The 19626-nt window shown below is 39.2% G+C and overlaps 1 protein-coding gene across 5 annotated transcripts in view; it reads left to right on the top strand.

Annotated features, from left to right (window-relative positions):
• The window catches only part of mybpc3 (myosin binding protein C3), an 89353-nt gene extending 78280 nt beyond the window's left edge, over positions 1-11073 (top strand). For all 5 annotated transcript variants that reach the window (XM_039754169.1, XM_039754161.1, XM_039754158.1 and 2 more), the window contains 6 exons: positions 5188-5383; positions 6333-6472; positions 8082-8241; positions 10006-10142; positions 10336-10522; positions 10736-11073. In XM_039754169.1, coding sequence (XP_039610103.1) covers positions 5188-5383; positions 6333-6472; positions 8082-8241; positions 10006-10142; positions 10336-10522; positions 10736-10746 — 831 coding nt within the window. In that variant the 3' untranslated portion in view covers positions 10747-11073. The remainder of the gene's footprint in view (positions 1-5187; positions 5384-6332; positions 6473-8081; positions 8242-10005; positions 10143-10335; positions 10523-10735) is intronic.
• The last annotated feature ends 8553 nt before the right edge of the window (positions 11074-19626 follow it).

Here is a 19626-nt window from a genome sequence, read left to right as displayed (position 1 = left end):
ACTGAATAATGTCCTCCTGCAATATCTAGGCAACTAAACCAGTGGGATTTCTGTGGAACCCTAAATACGGAATTGCTAACGATCATGTTTGTGTTAAAAAAAAAATTTCTGAATGGTTTCATGACCATTTTTGTCAATGAAACTGAGTGTTTGGGTGACTGCTGATGAACACTGTTATCATCTGCTTAATCCTCACGTCAGTTTAGAGCAAAGATTTCAGTCCAAACTGCATCCGAATTTAAAAAACACTAGCAGGAGTAACAAGACTAACACAAATATTGCCTCAAAGAATAAGAACCTGATAAGATCTGATAAGGCTTGACACTATTCTGAGCTTTAGTATTGGCACAATTTCTACAAAACAGATCAGGAATTTGTTCTGTATTGATATTTTGGTTTTGTCACCCTTAAAGCAGCCATACCACATGCACTCAGAATAGGTCATCCACCTGACACTAAGCATGTTTGGGCCCGGCCAATACCTGGATGGGAGACCACCTAGGAAATACTTGCTGCTGGAAGATGAGTTGGTGAGGCCTGCAGGGGGCGATTACCCTGTGGTCTGAATGTGGATAACAATGCCCAGTGCAGTAATAGGGGGCACTGCACAGTAAAAATGGCACCATCCTTTGGATGAGATATACTGTAAAACTGCGGTCCTGATTCTCTGTGGTCATAAAAGATCCCTGGGCATCTTCTGTAAAGAGCAGGATATATCCCAGTGTCCAGGTTAAATTGACCATTATGGCCCAATCCTTCAGGCCCCCTAATCATCCCCGGTCTCTAATTGGCTGTCTCTCTCACCACTTTGCCACCTAATAGCTCATGTGTGGTGAGTGTACTGGCATAGAAATGGCTGGCATCACATTATCCAGGTGGATGCTGCACATTAGTGGTGGCTGAAGTGGCCCCCCATTCACTGTGTAAAGTGCTTTAAATGATGAGAAAATTGCTAAATAAATGAAAGAATTATTTATTATATGGAGAAATCAAACAAAAGGGAATTCACAAAACCAATATTACACAGAAAGACAGGCAGAAGAATTTTTTAAAAGAAAAACTTTAACCTATTCATTTGAATTGTATGCACTTTATCACATTACTTGATTTGCAATGTGGATTCAGGCCGTGTCAGATGTCGAGAATTATGGTCCCACGATGAGATGCTTACTGTATGCGGGAAAGTAAATCAATCAAATTACATTTTCAAGGAACATATCACAAAAAATGCAAAATAGGGAATGACTACATTTAAAAAAAGATTGTACGTGAATAAATACAGTACATCAAGTCAATACATTTCAAGAAATGTCATGTACCGTAGATCCCGGAATATAAGCCGACTCGGTATATTAGCCGACCCCCTTCTCTACCTACCAAATTACATGTATTTGCGGATGACCGGTATTTAAGCCGAGCCCCTTCTCCAAGCAAAATTTTCTAAATTTCCTTAAAAGTGTCTCTTCGGGTATATTTATCATGTTTATCGGCGAGAATTTGAGACTGCCGGCATTTTTGATGGAAACCAGGAAGTGATTGCGGAGAAGTTTGGTAAAATGAAACCTTTGTGTTGAAACTATATACACAAATACGGTACATCGGTGGGTGGATTTCCGGAGACTCGTTATAAATTTGACTAACTTAAATACGCAATACAGTGGACCCTTGACTTATGAACTTAATTCGTTCGCGAAGGCTAACCCATAATGCGTTCTGAACCTCCCACTGCAACACTTACTTAACCTTTTCATAATAAAAAGGGTTGTATAATGTGCATAATTTACCAAAACACCAATAATTTTTCTAATGTACTAACCAAAAAGTTATAAAAAGTGCCTAGCCTACCAGAAGTAGGCTAGATTGAGCTAGGAGCATGGCGGCGCATGGTCGCAGCGGCTCAATAAGCGTCGCAGATTAACCTAACCTGCATGTCTTTGGTGTTGGGGTCACCCATGTAGACACAGGGAGAACATGCAAACTCCATGCAGGGAGGATCTGGGGTGTGAACCCCGCAGTTCAAGAAATAAAAGTAGACAAAATTAAGTGATATTACAATGATGCAAAAAGAACAACACTCCTATATACATATACAGTATATACAAATATAAGAAAAGTGGTAGGAACATGTAATGTAGGAACGTGGATATGAGATATTTGTTTATCAAAAAGTTATGAAAAGGCATGAAACCAAAAAGCTGTCCATATAAATTTAAGTTGTTTTTTTTTTTTTTAAAAAAGACATGTAAAATAAATCCTTTTCAAAATTCTTTGGCCTCAGCTTCCTGTGTGTACAAAATCTGCAAAACTCTTAACGGAATCAGTGTACCTAAAAAAGGGCCTACACGTTTCAGGTGAACCAACCCTCTTCGTCAGGGCTATTAAAATAAATCTTTAAGAAAGACAGAGTAGAATAAACTTACGGAAGCTGAGAGAGGACATGCAATATCATTATTTTTTTAAAATTGCCTCCTCGACATAACGGACACATTTTATCAAGATCTCGTGAAAACGAACTTTTTTTTCTCAAGATAATGGAATCATTTTATTGGGATCTTGAGAAAACGAAACTTAACCTATACTCCTGGCATCAGGCTCGCTTAGATTGCAACGCCTATACAGCTGAAGCCTTGCTAACCGTCTTCTTAAATGACAGACACTAACAATATTATTTTCCAAACTAAGTCATAAACATATTTCAGCCTGCATCAGCCCTTGATTGAACAAAAATGTGACGCGCTTATCAATACAGTTCTGCTCTTCTGCCATTTCCAACAGGATGTGGCTTCTATAAGCTAAACATTAAACGTTAGATACAATTATTTCTTAATTTCCAGAAAACAAGATCTTTTGTTTTATGAAGATCTTGATAAATTTATTCCATTATCTCAAGAAAACAAAGTTCGTTTTCTCGAGATCTCGAAAAAATTAGTCTGTTATCTCGCAGATACAATTTAAAAAAATAACGATATTGCATGTCCTCTCTCAGCTTCCGTACAGTTCTTTACTTAGTCTCGACAAAAATATTTTATTTCATTTGACCCTACTGAGTTTTTAATTAGAAGTGAGAAATATCAATACTTAGGTTTTTGTTTCTTTTCTTTTTTTTTTATTACAATTATGTCTTTTATGTTTTTTAATATATAATTTTTAATCTAATATTTAGTATTAAAAATTAGTATTTTAATATTAATAGTTTAGTTTATTTTTTTATCTTCTCCTTTTTCCTGTATAGCTTTATTCCATGTTCATTTACAGTATTAATGTTAATCATTTTACTGTGATATTGAACATTTAACTATGGCAGCCGAGAGAGGACGTACAATATCGTTATTTTTTAAAAATTGTTTCCACAAGATAACGGACTAATTTTATCATGATCTCGAGAAAACAAACTTTATTTTCTTGAGATAACGGAATAATTTTATCAAAATCTCGATAACACAAAAGATTTTGTTTTCTCGAAATTATGAAATAATTGTATCTAATGTTTAATGTTTAGCTTATTGAAGCCATGTCCTGTTTGAAATGGCAGAAGAGCAGAACTGTATTGATCAGCGCGTCACATTTTTGTTCAATCAAGGGCTGACGCAGGCTTAAATATGTTTGTGTCTTAGTTTAGAAAATAATAACGTTAGTGTCCGTCATTTAAGAAGACGGTTAGCAAGGCTTCGGTTGTATAGGCATTGCAATCTAAGCGAGCCTGTTGCCAGGAGTATAGGTTAAGTTTCGTTTTCTCAAGATCGCAATAAAATTATTCCATTATCTTGAGAAAACAAAGTTCGTTTTCACGAGATCTCGATAAAATGAGTCCGGTATCTCGTGGAAACAATTTTAAAAAAATAACAATATTGCACGTCCTCTCTCGGCTTCCGTATTTAACCAACAGGTAATTTGTACTAATTGTTTCCCTCTTTTCGATTATTACTATTATTCTTTCCCATTTCTTATCCTCATTTATTCTACTTAGAAAAAGTGTCTCAGAATTACTCCTAGGATAAGGATTTATCCTACCTGAGAGAAGTAGGAAATACCAAGTATTTACAAAGCATGTTAGTCCCAGTCTCCACAAGGAGTAGGAGTCCACACCTGAGGGTGAATGACATCATGACTTCAATATGAACAGAAAAATACAGGGCCCTAAACGTATCAGTGCTCCTTGACATAAGACGTCTTTGGAGGTCTACTGTTAATTGGAATATGACAAGTCAGAGCTCAAATGACTAACTGATATCCTTCTGCTTCCTGGTATACAATAACAGTTTTGTTAATTTACTGTCATCAATCTACCCCCACATCTGACCAATAAGAGGCAGGTCTTTGTGTGCTGACATTCACAGAGATGGCTAAGGCCAAAGAATTCCACTGTGACTGCCAAGTTGATAGCAGTGGTTCAACTTCACATTCATTACTGTCATGTTACAGACTTTGAAATTATTACTTGTGTGTGCTAATCACCACACAACACATCAAGACTCTCTGGTGTTTTTCTGAATGTTCAAACAGTTTTCATTGTTATAAAAAGCTAAGGCATAACATCACAACTCCGAGTACTTTGGGATACTGATTGACAAGACATCATGAGGAGTTACACATGTTCAGTACAGGTAAACCACAAAAGAACAAAAACAGCTTCTTTGCTCGGCCAAAAGTTTTACCAATCTCACAACTTTCCCAAGCAACTGATTTGAACTCCAGCACGACAGAAGGTAACTTTCAGCCACATCTTTGCCACCATATGGAGGGGCACAAGGCACTGTGTAGACTTTGGCTGTGAGTGGGACATTCTTCACTTCACATGTCAAAAAACTATTGTAATGGTATAACATGAGGGTGACTGATAGCCTCTAGTGATCAGAGTCGGCTTAATGGCTACTTACAGTGATATTAATGCATGCAATGTCTTCACCTTGCCTAAAGTGCATGTTTCAGTTTTTAGTTGCAACAAATGCTCTTGTGGCCACTTTTGTGTATTCTACTTGAGGAGTTGTGGAATTTTGAGATGCTTAAAATCCCTCTACAGACAGCTGTGAAGGTCAGAGTGCTCATAATTTCTGGAAAAAAAAAACTTGAAGATAATTCAGAGGTTCTTCCAGTGAACATTACTATGGCACCAAAGGCTTTCTCACTGACATCACAGCACTACACGTCTACTGAAGTTTCACATGGCTTTGATTTTCTTGTATACAGGGAAAGCCCAGGCCTAAAGTTACCTGGACAAAGGATGGACAACCTCTGGATCCCAAACAAGTCAGTGTGCGCCATAGTGACAGTGACACCATCCTCTTCATCAGACGGGCTGAGCGCAAGGATTCTGGCCAGTATGAAGTTGTGCTTCAGATTGAAAACATGGAGGATAAGGCCACTATTGCAATCCAGATCATTGGTATGTTTATCTGTATCATTGGGCTAACTAAATAGAAAAATAACTTTTTAGCAGTTACCTAGAACCGATTGTGGCTTATATTAAATTAGATTTATGGGCTGTTGAGATCAGCTTGCACCAGAAAAACTATAATTGCTGGTGAAAAAAAGTTCCAGAGCAGGGTAGCACAACAGCTGGCAAACAGCCCCAAGCACTTGGGCGCCATGTGTCCTCTCACATGCCAAAGACATGCAGGTTTGGTTAACTGACGACTCTAAGTTTGTCCCACATGAACATATTGAGGGTTTATGTGCCTTTGACCTAATGGCACTCCGTCCAGGGTAGGCTCCTGAATTGTTCCTGATGCTGCCAAGGTAGCTTGGATGATAGATCAGATTAATGTAGTCAACTTAGTACAATTCCATGAGATTTAGATTCTACTGTTCTACTTTTAGAACCCTAGGCAAGACTGGTATTGCTTTTATGTAGAGTTTAGGTATACTGACTTTAGAATTTGCTGGAATGACTGAGGTTTAGGTATCAAACAAGAAACAGGTTGAATGGGATTGTTTGTCCATAGTAGAATACCATAAAGTTAATGAGATCCGAAGGGTCAAGGTCCTCTTAAAGTGATTGGGATTACTGGTAGGTTACTCCAACTTAAAAAACATCCAATTGTGAAAACATCTAATAAAGGTAGAGGCTAGGCCGAAAGGTCACTAGAAAAGTTCAGAACCTGTGTTTCCTGAGCCAGAGTTTCTTCTATCATCATCCATTTCCAGTGGTACAGAATTGTGAAGACGTTAAATGTTATCAGGCCGGTTTACCTATTACAAGCTGGCAACTCATTTGCAGCAAAACCAGAAAATGTTGGTGTGAATTGGGCATTGACAATATGCATATCCCTATCTTGACTTGAAGTAAAAGACCACTTTAATTGCTTTATCCTTGTCTTATTTTTTCACATTAGACAAGCCTGGTCCACCGCTAAATCTGAAGGTTACAGACATCTGGGGCTTTAACGTAGCTTTGGAGTGGAAACCACCAAAGGACAATGGCAATTGTGAAATCACAGGCTACAATGTGCAGAAAGCAGACAAAAAGACAATGGTAAGAAAAACATGGAGGGGCCAGTCTTTGGTGGTCAAACACCATGAGGGCGTAGCCTGTCTAGCTTCTTCAAGGCAAAGTTTGTTAATAGCAGGCAAAAAAAAAAAACCAAAACAGTTAAAAGTGTATGTGTCTTATACCATCTGGCACTGAGAACCAAAATGTGCTTTCACTGACACTTTGTCATGTAAGCTCTTCTAAGCTGTGCCAACATCTTCTTCTTTCGGCTGCTCCGGTTAGGGATCGCCACAGCTGATCCTCTGTTTCCATATCTTCCTTTCCTTTCCATCTTGCTCTGTGTCACACCCACCCCCTGAATGTCCTCACCACATCTATAAATACCCTCGTCACATCTTTAACTCTGACACCTCCAGCTCTGTATCCTGTCTTTTTGTCAGTGCCACCATCTCCAACCTTTATACTGACAGTGACAAAAACAGTGAGCTTCTATGAAGTCTAACATCAATGAAATGATGCAAAAAACCTAAGGGATAGCGAAGCAATACAAAAGTGATGCTGGACTTGTATTGTAGATTAACGTTGGTCCTATGGAAGCCATGTAACAGCTAATGTGCTCTGCCATGGACTGACCCACCTTCCAAGGTGAGTTCCTGCCTTGCATACAGTGCTGCTGGGATTGACTCCAGCTTGTGACCCACAACTATTTCAATAACAGATGGATTAACACTGAAGTGGAAAGCACTCTGTGAAGGGCAAAGAGACAAATGGCACGTGGTAGTTTGTAATCCTTACAGGTCTTCCCTTCTCATTTTAAAGTAACGTTTACTTTATGCAAGCAAAAACACAAGTTAAGCTTTTCTTATTGGACACGGCCTTTTGTTTAACTATTTATACTTACAGTATATATTTGATGCCTGATTTTGCACTGGTAGCTCTCTGAAATGGTCGACACTACTGGTGTCCTAGTCAGGTGACACTTGCAGCGCCATTTAAACAAATGTGATAAGAAGAAACTAAGAGAGCACATTTTCTTACCATTTCGATTAAGATACGGTCTCATTTTGTTAGCCATGTCAACACATATTTCTACAAAAACAGTTTAATTTCTGAGACATCCATCTTGACGTGCAAAGTGGCATCCATCCAAAAAAACAAAAAGAAGAAGCTCCAGTCCTCCCTTGAAAACATAATAGAGAAAGCAAGCTCAGAAAATGAATGCATAAGAGGACATTATTACCATCTTTAAAGAAAAGCGGAACAAAACATTTTAAGAAACCGGTCCTAAATATTAAATTGGTGATAATTTATCAACTATAGCCCAGGATATAACTGTGTACCTAAAATTGGGGTAATGCAAACTCAAAATTTGGAGATGCCCAAGATACAAAATTAAAAGAGTTTTTTCCACAGTGAGTGAACGTAATACCTGCTGTTGGAAGCAAATTGAGTTTTACCGGTTACTTTTTCTTTCACAGCTGGGTAGCTATGTGTTTACTATTTATTGCATAAAAAACTTTATTTTAATATTGGTATGAAATGCCCTTTCCTCCAGACTCTCCTGTGACCATACAATAATGTTAAACAACTTAAATTAGTAGGTTCTGACCAAAGAAACTATTATTCATGGAAGACCCTGTTGATGTTGCAGGAATGGTTCACTGTGTTTGAACACTACCGCCGCACCCATTGTGTGGTGTCTGATCTCATCATGGGGAACGAGTATGTGTTCAGGGTGTTTACTATGAATCTCTGTGGCCCCAGCGAGCAGCCCTGCACCTCCAAAGACAGTGCCTACATACAGAAGACAGGTGAGTCTCTAAGCCCAACACAGTTGGATATTTGGCCCATATAGTGCCTTTCATATGGTCACCAAATGAGAGCATAAAACAAAATTTATCCAAACATGAATTAAGCACATTACACCACTTCAATCACGTTGCTACACAACTAGCTGTATGTATCCTCCATTCTTTTGGCGAACAAATATTATTAACTAGGTGTGACTTCTGTTCCCATGTCTTTACTGAATAACAACTGAAATTCACCCTACCAGTTCCTCTATTGACTGCAAAAATGGCAGAGAGTTAAAACATTTATAGGGGTGATAAGCAGAAAGAACAGAGTCAAGTGTAAAGCAAATGTTAAGACTGGAAAAGAAATGTGAGAAACGTAGAGCAAAAGCTAAACAAAAAATGAAAGTCAAAACTAGCAACCAGATATCAAATGAATTACCAGAAGCTAAGTTTGATTCAATCTTGGATACAAAACGGCTATCAAGACAATCTTTAAAACCTTAACCATTTAACCCCTGATGTCGTGAGTCTAGAGGAAACATTCCTTGCAAGCAGGACCCATAAAATGGCAGCATGTATCATGAAAACAAAATGGTGGCCAAAAAGATGTTAATTAAAACTAAGCTTCTAAGCGTAGGCTCTATTCAAGAATTGAACTCTTTGAGTACAAAAACCCCAGAAACGAAACCTATATTAATTTTACAACTCATGAAACACCTGGAAAAAATAAAAAGAAACACCATTCTTTATAATTCCTGTAATTGATAATTATAGAATTTAAAACAATTTATCCATATCACCTCTTCATTTTCATGTGTTTGTAAAGTGGAGAGGAGATTCATCTAATGTCAAGCTTCCACACTGTTGTAATCTCTGGTCTCATAAATAGCTAAAGGGTGGGATGCCTCAAAAAAGATCCGTAAACCAGCCCAAGGCCTTCCCTACCCTGCCTAGAAAAAAGACAGCATGACCCCAAATCTTAATGGTCTGATTTAGCCTACACAGGCCTAGACCAGGATTTGCTTTCAAAAGTTTAAAACTATCACTAAGTGACAAAAATTATACAAACATATTTAAATGTCCCCCTAGGTCGAGGAACTACATAAAACCTGTGGCTAGATGAGACAAGTTCAAAAACAAACATTTATAATTATAAATGAATGATACTTTTTGTAATAAACTCAAAAATGGCAAAAAAGATAAAATCAGGTAAAACAACTTCCTGAAAGGTAAACAAATCCAAATGTGTAAATCAAGAGCAAAATCTGAAAACAGAAGCAAAAAAAAATCAAATAAACCAGAAACTCCAATGCTTGCAAAAATCTGCACTCAATGAACATCAATGAACCACTAAAGTATCCACTCTCAGCTTCAGAATATAAAGGCAGAGGGGGAGACTTCAGCAGTGACATCAGGGTGGCCCCGCCTCTTGGGGCTTCACAAACAAAGCACAAGGAACATAAAAGAACATAGCCATGCAACATACAGATACTAAATAATAAATAGAATAATATTGGCAAAAATATATCATTAGAACACATATGAAAAATAATACTTAAATTAAAAGTAAACCAGGGAATCCCTGCCGGCTATAACATAAGACATACGGTCCTAGAATCCTTCTTACAGATCTTTGTTTGAACTCTCTCTAATGCTATTATGTCCATCTTGTTATACAGAGACTAAAACTTCATGTGGTATTTCAGATGTTCCTGGGTTCTGATTTCCTTCAATGGAACTTGTATATTTCCTTGATTACAACTTCTTGATTTTTCACAGGTATCGTGTACAAGCCTCCATCCTACAAGGAGCACGACTTTTCAGAGGTGCCTAAGTTCACTCACCCTTTGGTCAACCGGTCTGTCATTTCTGGATATAATGTGACCCTTAGCTGTGCGGTCAGGGGCACTCCCAAGGTAAATGCTTTGTTCATCCTTAATGGTGTTAAACAGCAGACAAACAGGACTGAGTGCTGCAGGGGAATGCTGAACCTTCATAGTCCAGGCAGTCTGCTCAGGAAGACTGTGATTGAATAAGAGCAATCTTCTGCTGCCAAATGTGCTTTTGATGCATTTCACTTAAAGAGAGTATCTTTTGTTCATTTCCTAGCCTAAGGTGACATGGTACAAGAACAAGATGGACATCTCCAATGACCCCAAGTACAGGATGTTCAGCAAGCAGGGGGTCCTAACCTTGGAGATTAGGAAGCCATCACCCTTTGATGGTGGCATGTACATCTGCAGGGCTGTGAATGAGCACGGGGAAGCCGAAGTGGAGTGCAAGTTGGAAGTACGAGGTAAATGACTGGCTCTTTGAAACTTTAAGAATTCCACTACAATAATGCTCTCTGGTTGACAGTAAGGCTATTGCTGCCTCACAAATTTCCATTGACGATGATGTTTCTCCTCATCAGCATAGGCAAAATTAAAATCAATTCCATCGCTTATAGTCCCCAGACAATAGTGGACTCCTGTATGCAAGTTCTTCTCATTATTTTTTTTTTTCACAGCACCTCAATAACTGCTCTCCAGTAGTCCCACTGACTATTAAGAAGAATTCTGTTGATGGGCCCATGGACTAGATGAATTTCCCTATGGAATTCTGGGCATTCAAAATTGCCCAGTATTTTTGCAGAGCATTTTAGTCACCAGCTGGACAAAGCTGGGTAGAGAATACATCGGAGAGTGACCACTGTTCTATTTCTGTCTGATGTTCTGGGGTTGCTGTGCGCACTGATTGTTTGTTGAACTGTTAGCCAAGCTTTGAAGGCATCCTGCACGTCATTTAGAAACTTTGTACAGTGTGGTCTCAAAATATAAAATAAAAGATATGAAAACATTGCAACAACTGTCATGTTTTTGTTACCATGATTTCCTGAGCCTGAAATCAACAATCCTAAGCAAGTAATGCCTACCGTGAGAAAATGTTACTGGGGACAGATAGATAGATAGATAGATAGATAGATAGATAGATAGATAGATAGATAGATAGATAGATAGAACTTTATTATTTATTTGTCCCCACAGTGTAATTTAGCTTTTTATATATTTATTATTTATTTTTATATTTATATTTATATATAAATATACAGTATCAATCTTGAAAATTACCACCCGGGCAGCGTGTCCTAAAAGTCATTCAAATGGAGTTGTTCAGATGGTGGTTGACACATGGTTGTCTTCTCTGTTCGGGCACTGTTTGTTTTGAGTCTGCTTGTTCAATTAAGGCAGAAGAGCAACATAAACCTTAATTTGGAATGCAATAACCACTTGCCTGTGTGGTTTATTTCTCCCACCTGGAAAGGAACATTTTATATATATAAAAGATTAAAAGAAAGAAAACGTCTGACGTGGCTGTCACAGTCATAGTGAGGCCTTATGCAGATGTATTGCTGCTGTTATAAAGGAGTGTTTCTTGACACACTTCTGCTGAATAGTCCTCAGTGTTAGTGTGTCAGAGAGAGGATATGCAGCAATATTGTTCATAATTGCACTCAGCTTTGTTTTAATTCTCTTTTTTTGCTATTTCCTCCAGGCAGTCTAGTGCGTGTCCCATAACTCAGCCTTCCATTTTAATGAGCTTGTTGATTCGATGGACCTCTCTTGCAGTGATGTTACTGGCCCAGCACACCACAGTGTAGGAAAATCCACTGGGCATCAGAGAGTTGTAGAAGAAGAATTAAAGAAACGCAGTCTCCTAAGTAAAAACAACTTGCTCTGCCCTTTCCTATATAGTTCCTCTGTATTATAAGACCATTTCATTGTGGCATTAATGTGAACCCCCAAATACTTGTAAGAGTGGACCACCTGTACATCCACTCCCTGAATAGTGAGCAGATATAGAGGATCACCTTGCTTTGTTTTAGTGGGCCAGAGGGATGTGAAGATTCTACATGACAGAACCACTAAAGAGCGAAAATCTGCTCACATCTGACAGAAGAAAAATAAAGAATCTTAGAATTACTGAGCATACTGGAATATGTTAGGTGATATTATGCGGACTCATAGGTGTAACTTATGCTGGAATATGAATTGTTTTGGTCTTCTAAATATTCATATAGACAATGAATTTACAAAAAATAGCATGACCAATATCTCTAAGAAGGTTCCTCACAGTCAGCACGACATACAGGTATTTTCCATTTCATCTACATTCCCATCCACATCAGTTTATACCTCTGTAAGTACTTCTGAGTGGGCACAGATGCACTCAAGAACTGCCGGCTAATAGACATTTTTCGATGTTGCAGACAGTATGGCCTGGTGACTTAGATACTGAACTTTAATCCCCAAGACTTCCAGTTACCTGACACATCTACCTCAGCTTGGGACCCTCAACATGTCACCCAATTTTGTTTTGAATCAACTGAAAACAATCGTAATGTAATTCTGTGCTAGTAAAGCATGTGGACATTATACTTGCATTGATAATAACTATCTACAATAGTCTGTTGATGGCTACTAGTTTTAAAATGCAGAAGTGATGGGAAAGATGGCAACTCAGCAGATAACATTTCATCTTACCTATCAGGATGTCCACATATCCTGGAACTTTGAAGCATTCCTGTCTTGATGGGTTCTTTTATTTTTTTTAATATCAATCACCAGTTCTTGCACCAGTGCCACATCACTTTGTCCCGCACCACTCAGCACTTCTTTAGTATAGACAGCTCTTACTGGATAAAGCTCAAGTAGTGAAGTTGTTGTCAAAGAATCATCTGTTTATGAGGTGGTTAGAAAATGCAGAAGAAAAAGTTTCAAATACCACAGTGCACCAGTAAAATTCAAGCCCTCTCTTTGACCACAGATGTGAAGTGAGGCTGTAAAGCACTGGGCAGGCTGGCAGTTACATGCTGGCTTCTTTACTTTTGAGAGATCCCTTTCAGCTGTGCATCAAGCCAAGAGACCAATTCAGATATGATGTATCTTTCTAGGAATGTCACACCCAGAGAAAGACAGAAATCTGTTCCTGAGAAGTAGAAGGCTGGCGAGGGAAGTATTCATGCTGGGGACATTACACTTTGCTAAATCAGCCTATATGGATGTCTAAAATAAAAGCTGCTATAGTCACCAGATTCATAGGTCACCTGTATGAATATGGGCTGCCTGCGGGTGATAAAATGCGACATTAGAAGTCAAGTTCATTGGATCTTGCAGTGGCTTTTGAAATGGAATTACAACGGTCACTTGGCATATTCTTCCTCTGCTCCACTTTATATCTGCCACTCACTTTGTTGGCATTTCAGGGTGGACCGGAGATGGTATGCACTATGTGAAACCTTTGTCACCACATTCATACTGAACACTGTGATATCAGATCACTTTTTTTGAGAAATGTTTATTGCTATTAGATTTTCTTCATTTCTACCCACATACTGTATCTGCCTAATCCTGAACTTTATTTGAATCTGCCAGGATTTGTTTGGTTCACATTGTGATGTCTGATAGCCCCCATTCTAATTCCTCAAGCAGATGTTCCTAGCTGATTTATACGTTGTCAAGCATGCCAGGGGCCACGACCCGGCCGGGACGCCTTGGAAGACCGGAAGTGGGCGTGTGCCCAGCTGGGATCACGTGGGGGCCGCCTTCGTGGTTGCTTTGGGGGCCACGGCTGCAGGGATGGAAGTCCCACCCTGTAGGGGCTCGTGGTCACCGCCAGGAGGCGCCCCAATGCCTTGGGAACCCTGGACCCCAGTACTTCCGCCACACCAGGAAGTGCTGGGGGGACGAGAAGCAGGCACACCCAGAGAGCTTCCGGGAGAACAGCCGGCACTTCCGCCACACTGGGGTGTGTAAGCCGAAGATTGTCGGGGAGCACCTGGAGCTCATCCGGGAGCGGATAAAAGGGACCGCCTCCCTCCAGTCGACGGCAAGAGTCGGGTGGAAGAGGACGGAGCTTGGAGAAGAGGAGTGGAGGCGGTCAGAAAGACTGAGCAAGGCATTGTTGTGTGGCCAGGACTTTAATGGGTGATTGGCGCTGCGGCACTGGGTTGTGCACTGTAAATATAAGAAAAATAAACACGCGTGTGGAGAAAGAACATGTCTGCCTGTCTGTGTCCGGGCTGTACCCCACAACATCCATTCAAAAATGAGACACTTAATTTTTTTCTTTTTTACATCTTGCCTCCTCCACTCTCGCATCAGTTTCTCAGACACATCAAATTTTGTTGCAGCAGCGCAGTTACCAATTTCTTTCGCTACTTCAACGACGTTCAATTTAAAATCAGCTTCATATTTTCTTCTGATCGAACACTCCATCGTAGATAAAGGCATATGAGGGTGTGAGATACAAAAAACACAAATCAGTGCAAACGTTGCTTTGAAACGGGTATTACCATGTGGTCACGTAGGCACAATAGAGAGAGAGAGGTTAGGAGCATGCACTGATACAGCGTATTGCCGCACCCACATAGAAAAAAAAGGCAGTGTGCTCCATTGTTACTCTCTCAGGTGGGTGTTAGCATGCCATAATCACTTGTACTAATAGCGTGAGTTTTCCGCATTTGCCTTATACGACAGACATTATAAAATACCAGAAATTATACTGTAAAATTAAGTCCCGACTTATCCGCGAGTATATACGGTATTTGGGTGCTTCTCCAGTTGCAGCTTTATGGGAGTGAGAAAAATCATGCATGACATCTCAACTAGAGTTAGCCACAAGGCACATGGGAGACTCTAAGGTCATCTGACAGAAGGCTGTATAGGCTGATGAGACCAAAATTGACCTTTTTGGCTATCAGACTAAACGCCAGATCTGTCCCAAGCCAAACACTGCACATAATCAAAAGTACACCATGCCCACCATGACGTGTGGTTGTGATGGCATCATGCTGTGGGAATGCATCTCTGCAGGAGACCCTGGAAAGCTTATGAAGATAAAATAAACACAACAAAATCTAGGAAAAAATTCTGATGCAGTCTGCAAGGAACCTGCTCCGGGGAACAAGACTTGGTTTCTAAGCATAAAGCCAGAGCTACACAGGAATGGCTTAAAAACAACAATGTAAATGTTTTGGAGTGGCCAAGTCAGAGTCCAGACCTCAATGCAATTGAGAATTTGTGGCTGGCCTTGAAACAGTCTGTTCAATCATGATCCCCGTGCAACCTGACAGAGCCGGAGCAGATTTGCAAAGAAGTCTGGGAAGAAACTGCAGTGTCCAGATGTGCAAAACTGATGCCTGTGCGCACAAACTCAAGACTGTCATGGCGGTCAAAGGTGCATCTAATAAATAATGACCTGAACAGAGTAAATGCATATGTGATCAGTTATTTTGGGCTTTATATTTGTAATACATTTAAAGAGCCTTTTTTCTGCTGGTCAGTGTCAAAAAAGCCAGATTACATCCAATGCTATTCAATTCAACGTTGTATAAGAATAAAATGAAAACTTCCAAGGAGACAAACACTTTATATATACAGTTAGGTCCATAAATATTTGGACAGAGACAACTTTTTTCTAATTTTGGTTCTGTACATTACCACAATGAATTTTAAATGAAACAACTCAGATGTAGTTGAAGTGCAGACTTTCAGCTTTAATTCAGTGGGTTGAACAAAACGATTACATAAAAATGTGAGGCAACTAAAGCATTTTTTAACACAATCTCTTCATTTCAGGGGCTCAAAAGTAATTGGACAATTGACTCAAAGGCTATTTCATGGGCAGGTGTTGGCAAGTCCGTCGTAATGTCATTATCAGTTAACCAGATAAAAGGCCTGGAGTTGATTTGAGGTGTGGTGCTTGCATGTGGAAGATTTTGCTGTGAACAGACAACATGCGGTCAAAGGAGCTCTCCATGCAGGTGAAAGAAGCCATCCTTAAGCTGCGAAAACAGAAAAAACCCATCCGAGAAATTGCTACAATATTACGAGTGGCAAAATCTACAGTTTGGTACATCCTGAGAAAGAAAGCAAGCACTGGTGAACTCGCAACAGTGGTGGATGAACACAGAATCATTTCCATGGTGAAGAGAAACCCCTTCACAACAGCCAACCAAGTAAACAACACTCTCCAGGGGGTAGGCGTATTGATATCCAAGTCTACCATAAAGAGAAGACTGCATCAAAGTAAATACAGAGGGTGCACTGCAAGGTGCAAGCTACTCATAAGCCTCAAGAAAGGCTAGACTGGACTTTGCTAAAGAACATCTAAAAAAGTCAGCACAGTTCTGGAAAAACATTCTTTGGACAGATGAAACCAAGATCAACCTCTACCAGAATGATGGCAAGAAAAAAGTATGAAGAAGCGTGGAACAGCTCATTATCCAAAGCATACCACATCATCTGTAAAACACGGTGGAGGCAGTGTGATGGCTTGGGCGTGCATGGCTGCCAGTGGCACTGGGACACTAGTGTTTATTGATGATGTGACACAGGACAGAAGCAGCCAAATGAATTCTGAGGTGTTCAGAGGCACACTGTCTGCTCAAATCCAGCTAAATGCAGTCAAATTGATTGAGCGGCATTTGATGATACAGATGGACAATGACCTAAAACATACAGCCAAAGCAACCCAGGAGTTTATTAAAGCAAAGAAGTGGAAAATGCTTGAATGGCCAAGTCAGTCACCTGATCTTAACCCAATTCAGCATGCATTTCACTTGTTGAAGACTTAGCTTTGGACAGAAAGGCCCACAAACAACAGCAACTGAAAGCCACTGCAGTAAAGGCCTGGCAGAGCATTAAAAAGGAGGAAACCCAGCATCTGGTGATGTCCATGAGTTCAAGACTTCAGGCTGTCATTGCCAGCAAAAGGTTTTCAACCAAGTATTAGAAGTTAACATTTTATTTCCAGTTATTTAATTTGTCCAATTACTTTTGAGCCCCTGAAATAAAGGGATTGTGTTAAAAAAATGCTTTAGTTGCCTCACATTTTTATGCAATCTTTGTGTTCAACCCACTGAATTAAAGCTGAATGTCTGTACTTCAACTGTATCTGAGTTGTTTCATTTAATATTCATTGTGGTAATGTACAGAACCAAAATTAGAAAAAAGTTGTCTCTGTCCAAATATTTATGGACCGTACTGTAGTAGGTGCTGTATGTAGCAATCAGACCAGAATTTGAATCCAATCTCCGAGATGTGAGTCAGCTCAATTAACTCTTATGCCATCCACTTCCTAACCCTGCATAATCCAATTCAGACTAACTAGATTTTAAAAACAAACCCTTTGTGCCTCTGATCTGAATTTAGTGGGTTTCAATAGTGATGAATGGATGGCTCTATTGAATGGATAGTATGGCGTCTGTCTTACAATCCAAATAAAAAAACATTGACTGTTGTTCCCAATGGTGCAGTAATGCATACCACAATACATTAACAAGCTACAATGACAGTAGACACTAATCACTAAACACAATGAAAATGAAATATAAACCAATCAATATGTTCCTGATCCAAAGTAAATAAATAAATGCCAGATATAAACATATAATATGTATCAGACAGAACAAGCCACAGTAATATAAAATAGTAAAACCAAATTGCAGCTCTTGGTTGCAGGCCAGTGATTGTATGGGAGTTAACATTCTAATGGCCTGGGGACAGAATGGTCTGTTATTGTCTTGTAGTACAATCATGCTTACTGGATGTCAGAGGGCAAACAATTTAGCTGCTAGAGGTAGCACTGGGTATGTCACAAATGAAAGGGCTTTCTTCAAGCATCTTCAATTATAAATGTCCTGCATATTTTTAGATGGATTTTAGATTGCTGTATTCATGTCTTATGGGAAATGGAGAAATACAGTGAGAGAATTCACCACAATTCTAACCTGGAAATCAATGACTTAATCTTTGAAAATTACAAGATGTGGAATAAAGTTTTAGCGATCAGAATGAAAGAAATCATTGAGGATTAAACTGAGAATAAACACATTTGCAGAGTTCCAGGTAAACTCTATATTATATCTCCAAATATCAATGAAATGTTTCAACAACATGTAGGAATTTACTTTCAAAATAGACGTAATAATAAACGTAGACCTTGAGAAATCCTTTGATTCCAGAAAATACTAAACAAAGGAGTGCTTTGAAGGTGGCAAAAATCTCTACTCGAATATTCAGACAATGTTTAAAAAAAAACTATAGCAATATAAGAGGTTTTGTTTAATGACCAGCTAACAAAGGAACCACAAATACGCAGAGATTAGACAAGCGTGGCCCTTGTCCTCAACACAGTTCCCATTATGTAAGGAACATCTGCCAAAATGGATTAAGGGAAACAAAACCTCAGAGGATTAGAAAGCTGATTGAAAAGACGTAAAATGTACACTTTATAGAAATACTGCTATTATTTGTAACAATGTTATTTCCAAAGAAAATGCTTTGACAAGAGTAAAAATGGTTTGAAGGTGAACATGAATGAGACAGTATGCAGATTACAAGGAAAGTGGACAAAAGGCATTGATTGTAAAATAAAAGTTGAATGCTGGATAAGATTTGGAGGAAAAAGGAACAGAAAAATAACACGGGATTGAGTTAAAAAAAGAAGATAAAGGAAATAAACGAGTCTTTGGAAAATAAGATTTTTAAAGTTTGAAGGTAAAGGTAAACATTTACTGAGTTTGTTCACACATCTACGTATCACAGTCCTATTCCTGTTAGTTCCTCAATGCTCTTAATATCTGCTCACTATGGAGCCAACCGTTCAGACAGAATCAGAATCCCATTTATTGGCCATGTATACCTGCACTCATGAAATATGACTATGACTAGAGTAACACGACATATACCCACACAATTGACAAATACACATCTGTGATAAATACAAGACAAAGAATGTAAATGTGTATACTAAGTGCAAGGCAGTGTAAGAAATAAGAAATACTGAATTAAATAACAGCTATATGCAAGAATATTTTGAGGTATGGGGGGCAGTGTGTGTCCAGATTGAGCAAAGAGAGCCGAATGATACAGTGATATAAATACTCCGAGTGGTGCAGTGAGAGAAATATGGAAAAAGATGATCCGCTGTGGCAACTCCTAACGGGAGGAGCTGAAAGAAGAAGAAGAAGAAGAAGAAGAAGAAGAAGGAGGTGCAGTGAGAGTAACAATGCTAAAGCAGTTATGGTATTTGGAATACTATGGCTGTTCCCTGGACCATTATATTGTTACAAGTTAATTACAATCAGATGCGTTACAATAATAAACAATATGCGGTTAGTTTCGGTGTATTTATAAAGCCACGCCAGGAAAATAAGGTGTAACCACACAGGAACAGTAGCACTGCTTTGACGCTGGGTGCCGCCAGTCTGCAAAAACAAGCAGAGAACTTGCGTACGACAAGGCATGAGGTACCGTGGAAAAGTGCGTGGCTTTACGCCAAGCGTAGGTTTTATACATCGCGATTTGAACGTGGAAAAGTTCTTACGCAACATTTCTGTGCGTACGCACCGTTTAT

This window comes from Polypterus senegalus, chromosome 1 (genome assembly GCF_016835505.1).
Source record: "Polypterus senegalus isolate Bchr_013 chromosome 1, ASM1683550v1, whole genome shotgun sequence".
NCBI classification, from domain to species: Eukaryota; Metazoa; Chordata; class Cladistia; order Polypteriformes; family Polypteridae; genus Polypterus; species Polypterus senegalus.
The sequence above is the reverse complement of the archived record's forward strand: the minus strand, read 5'-3'. Positions and strand labels throughout refer to the sequence as shown.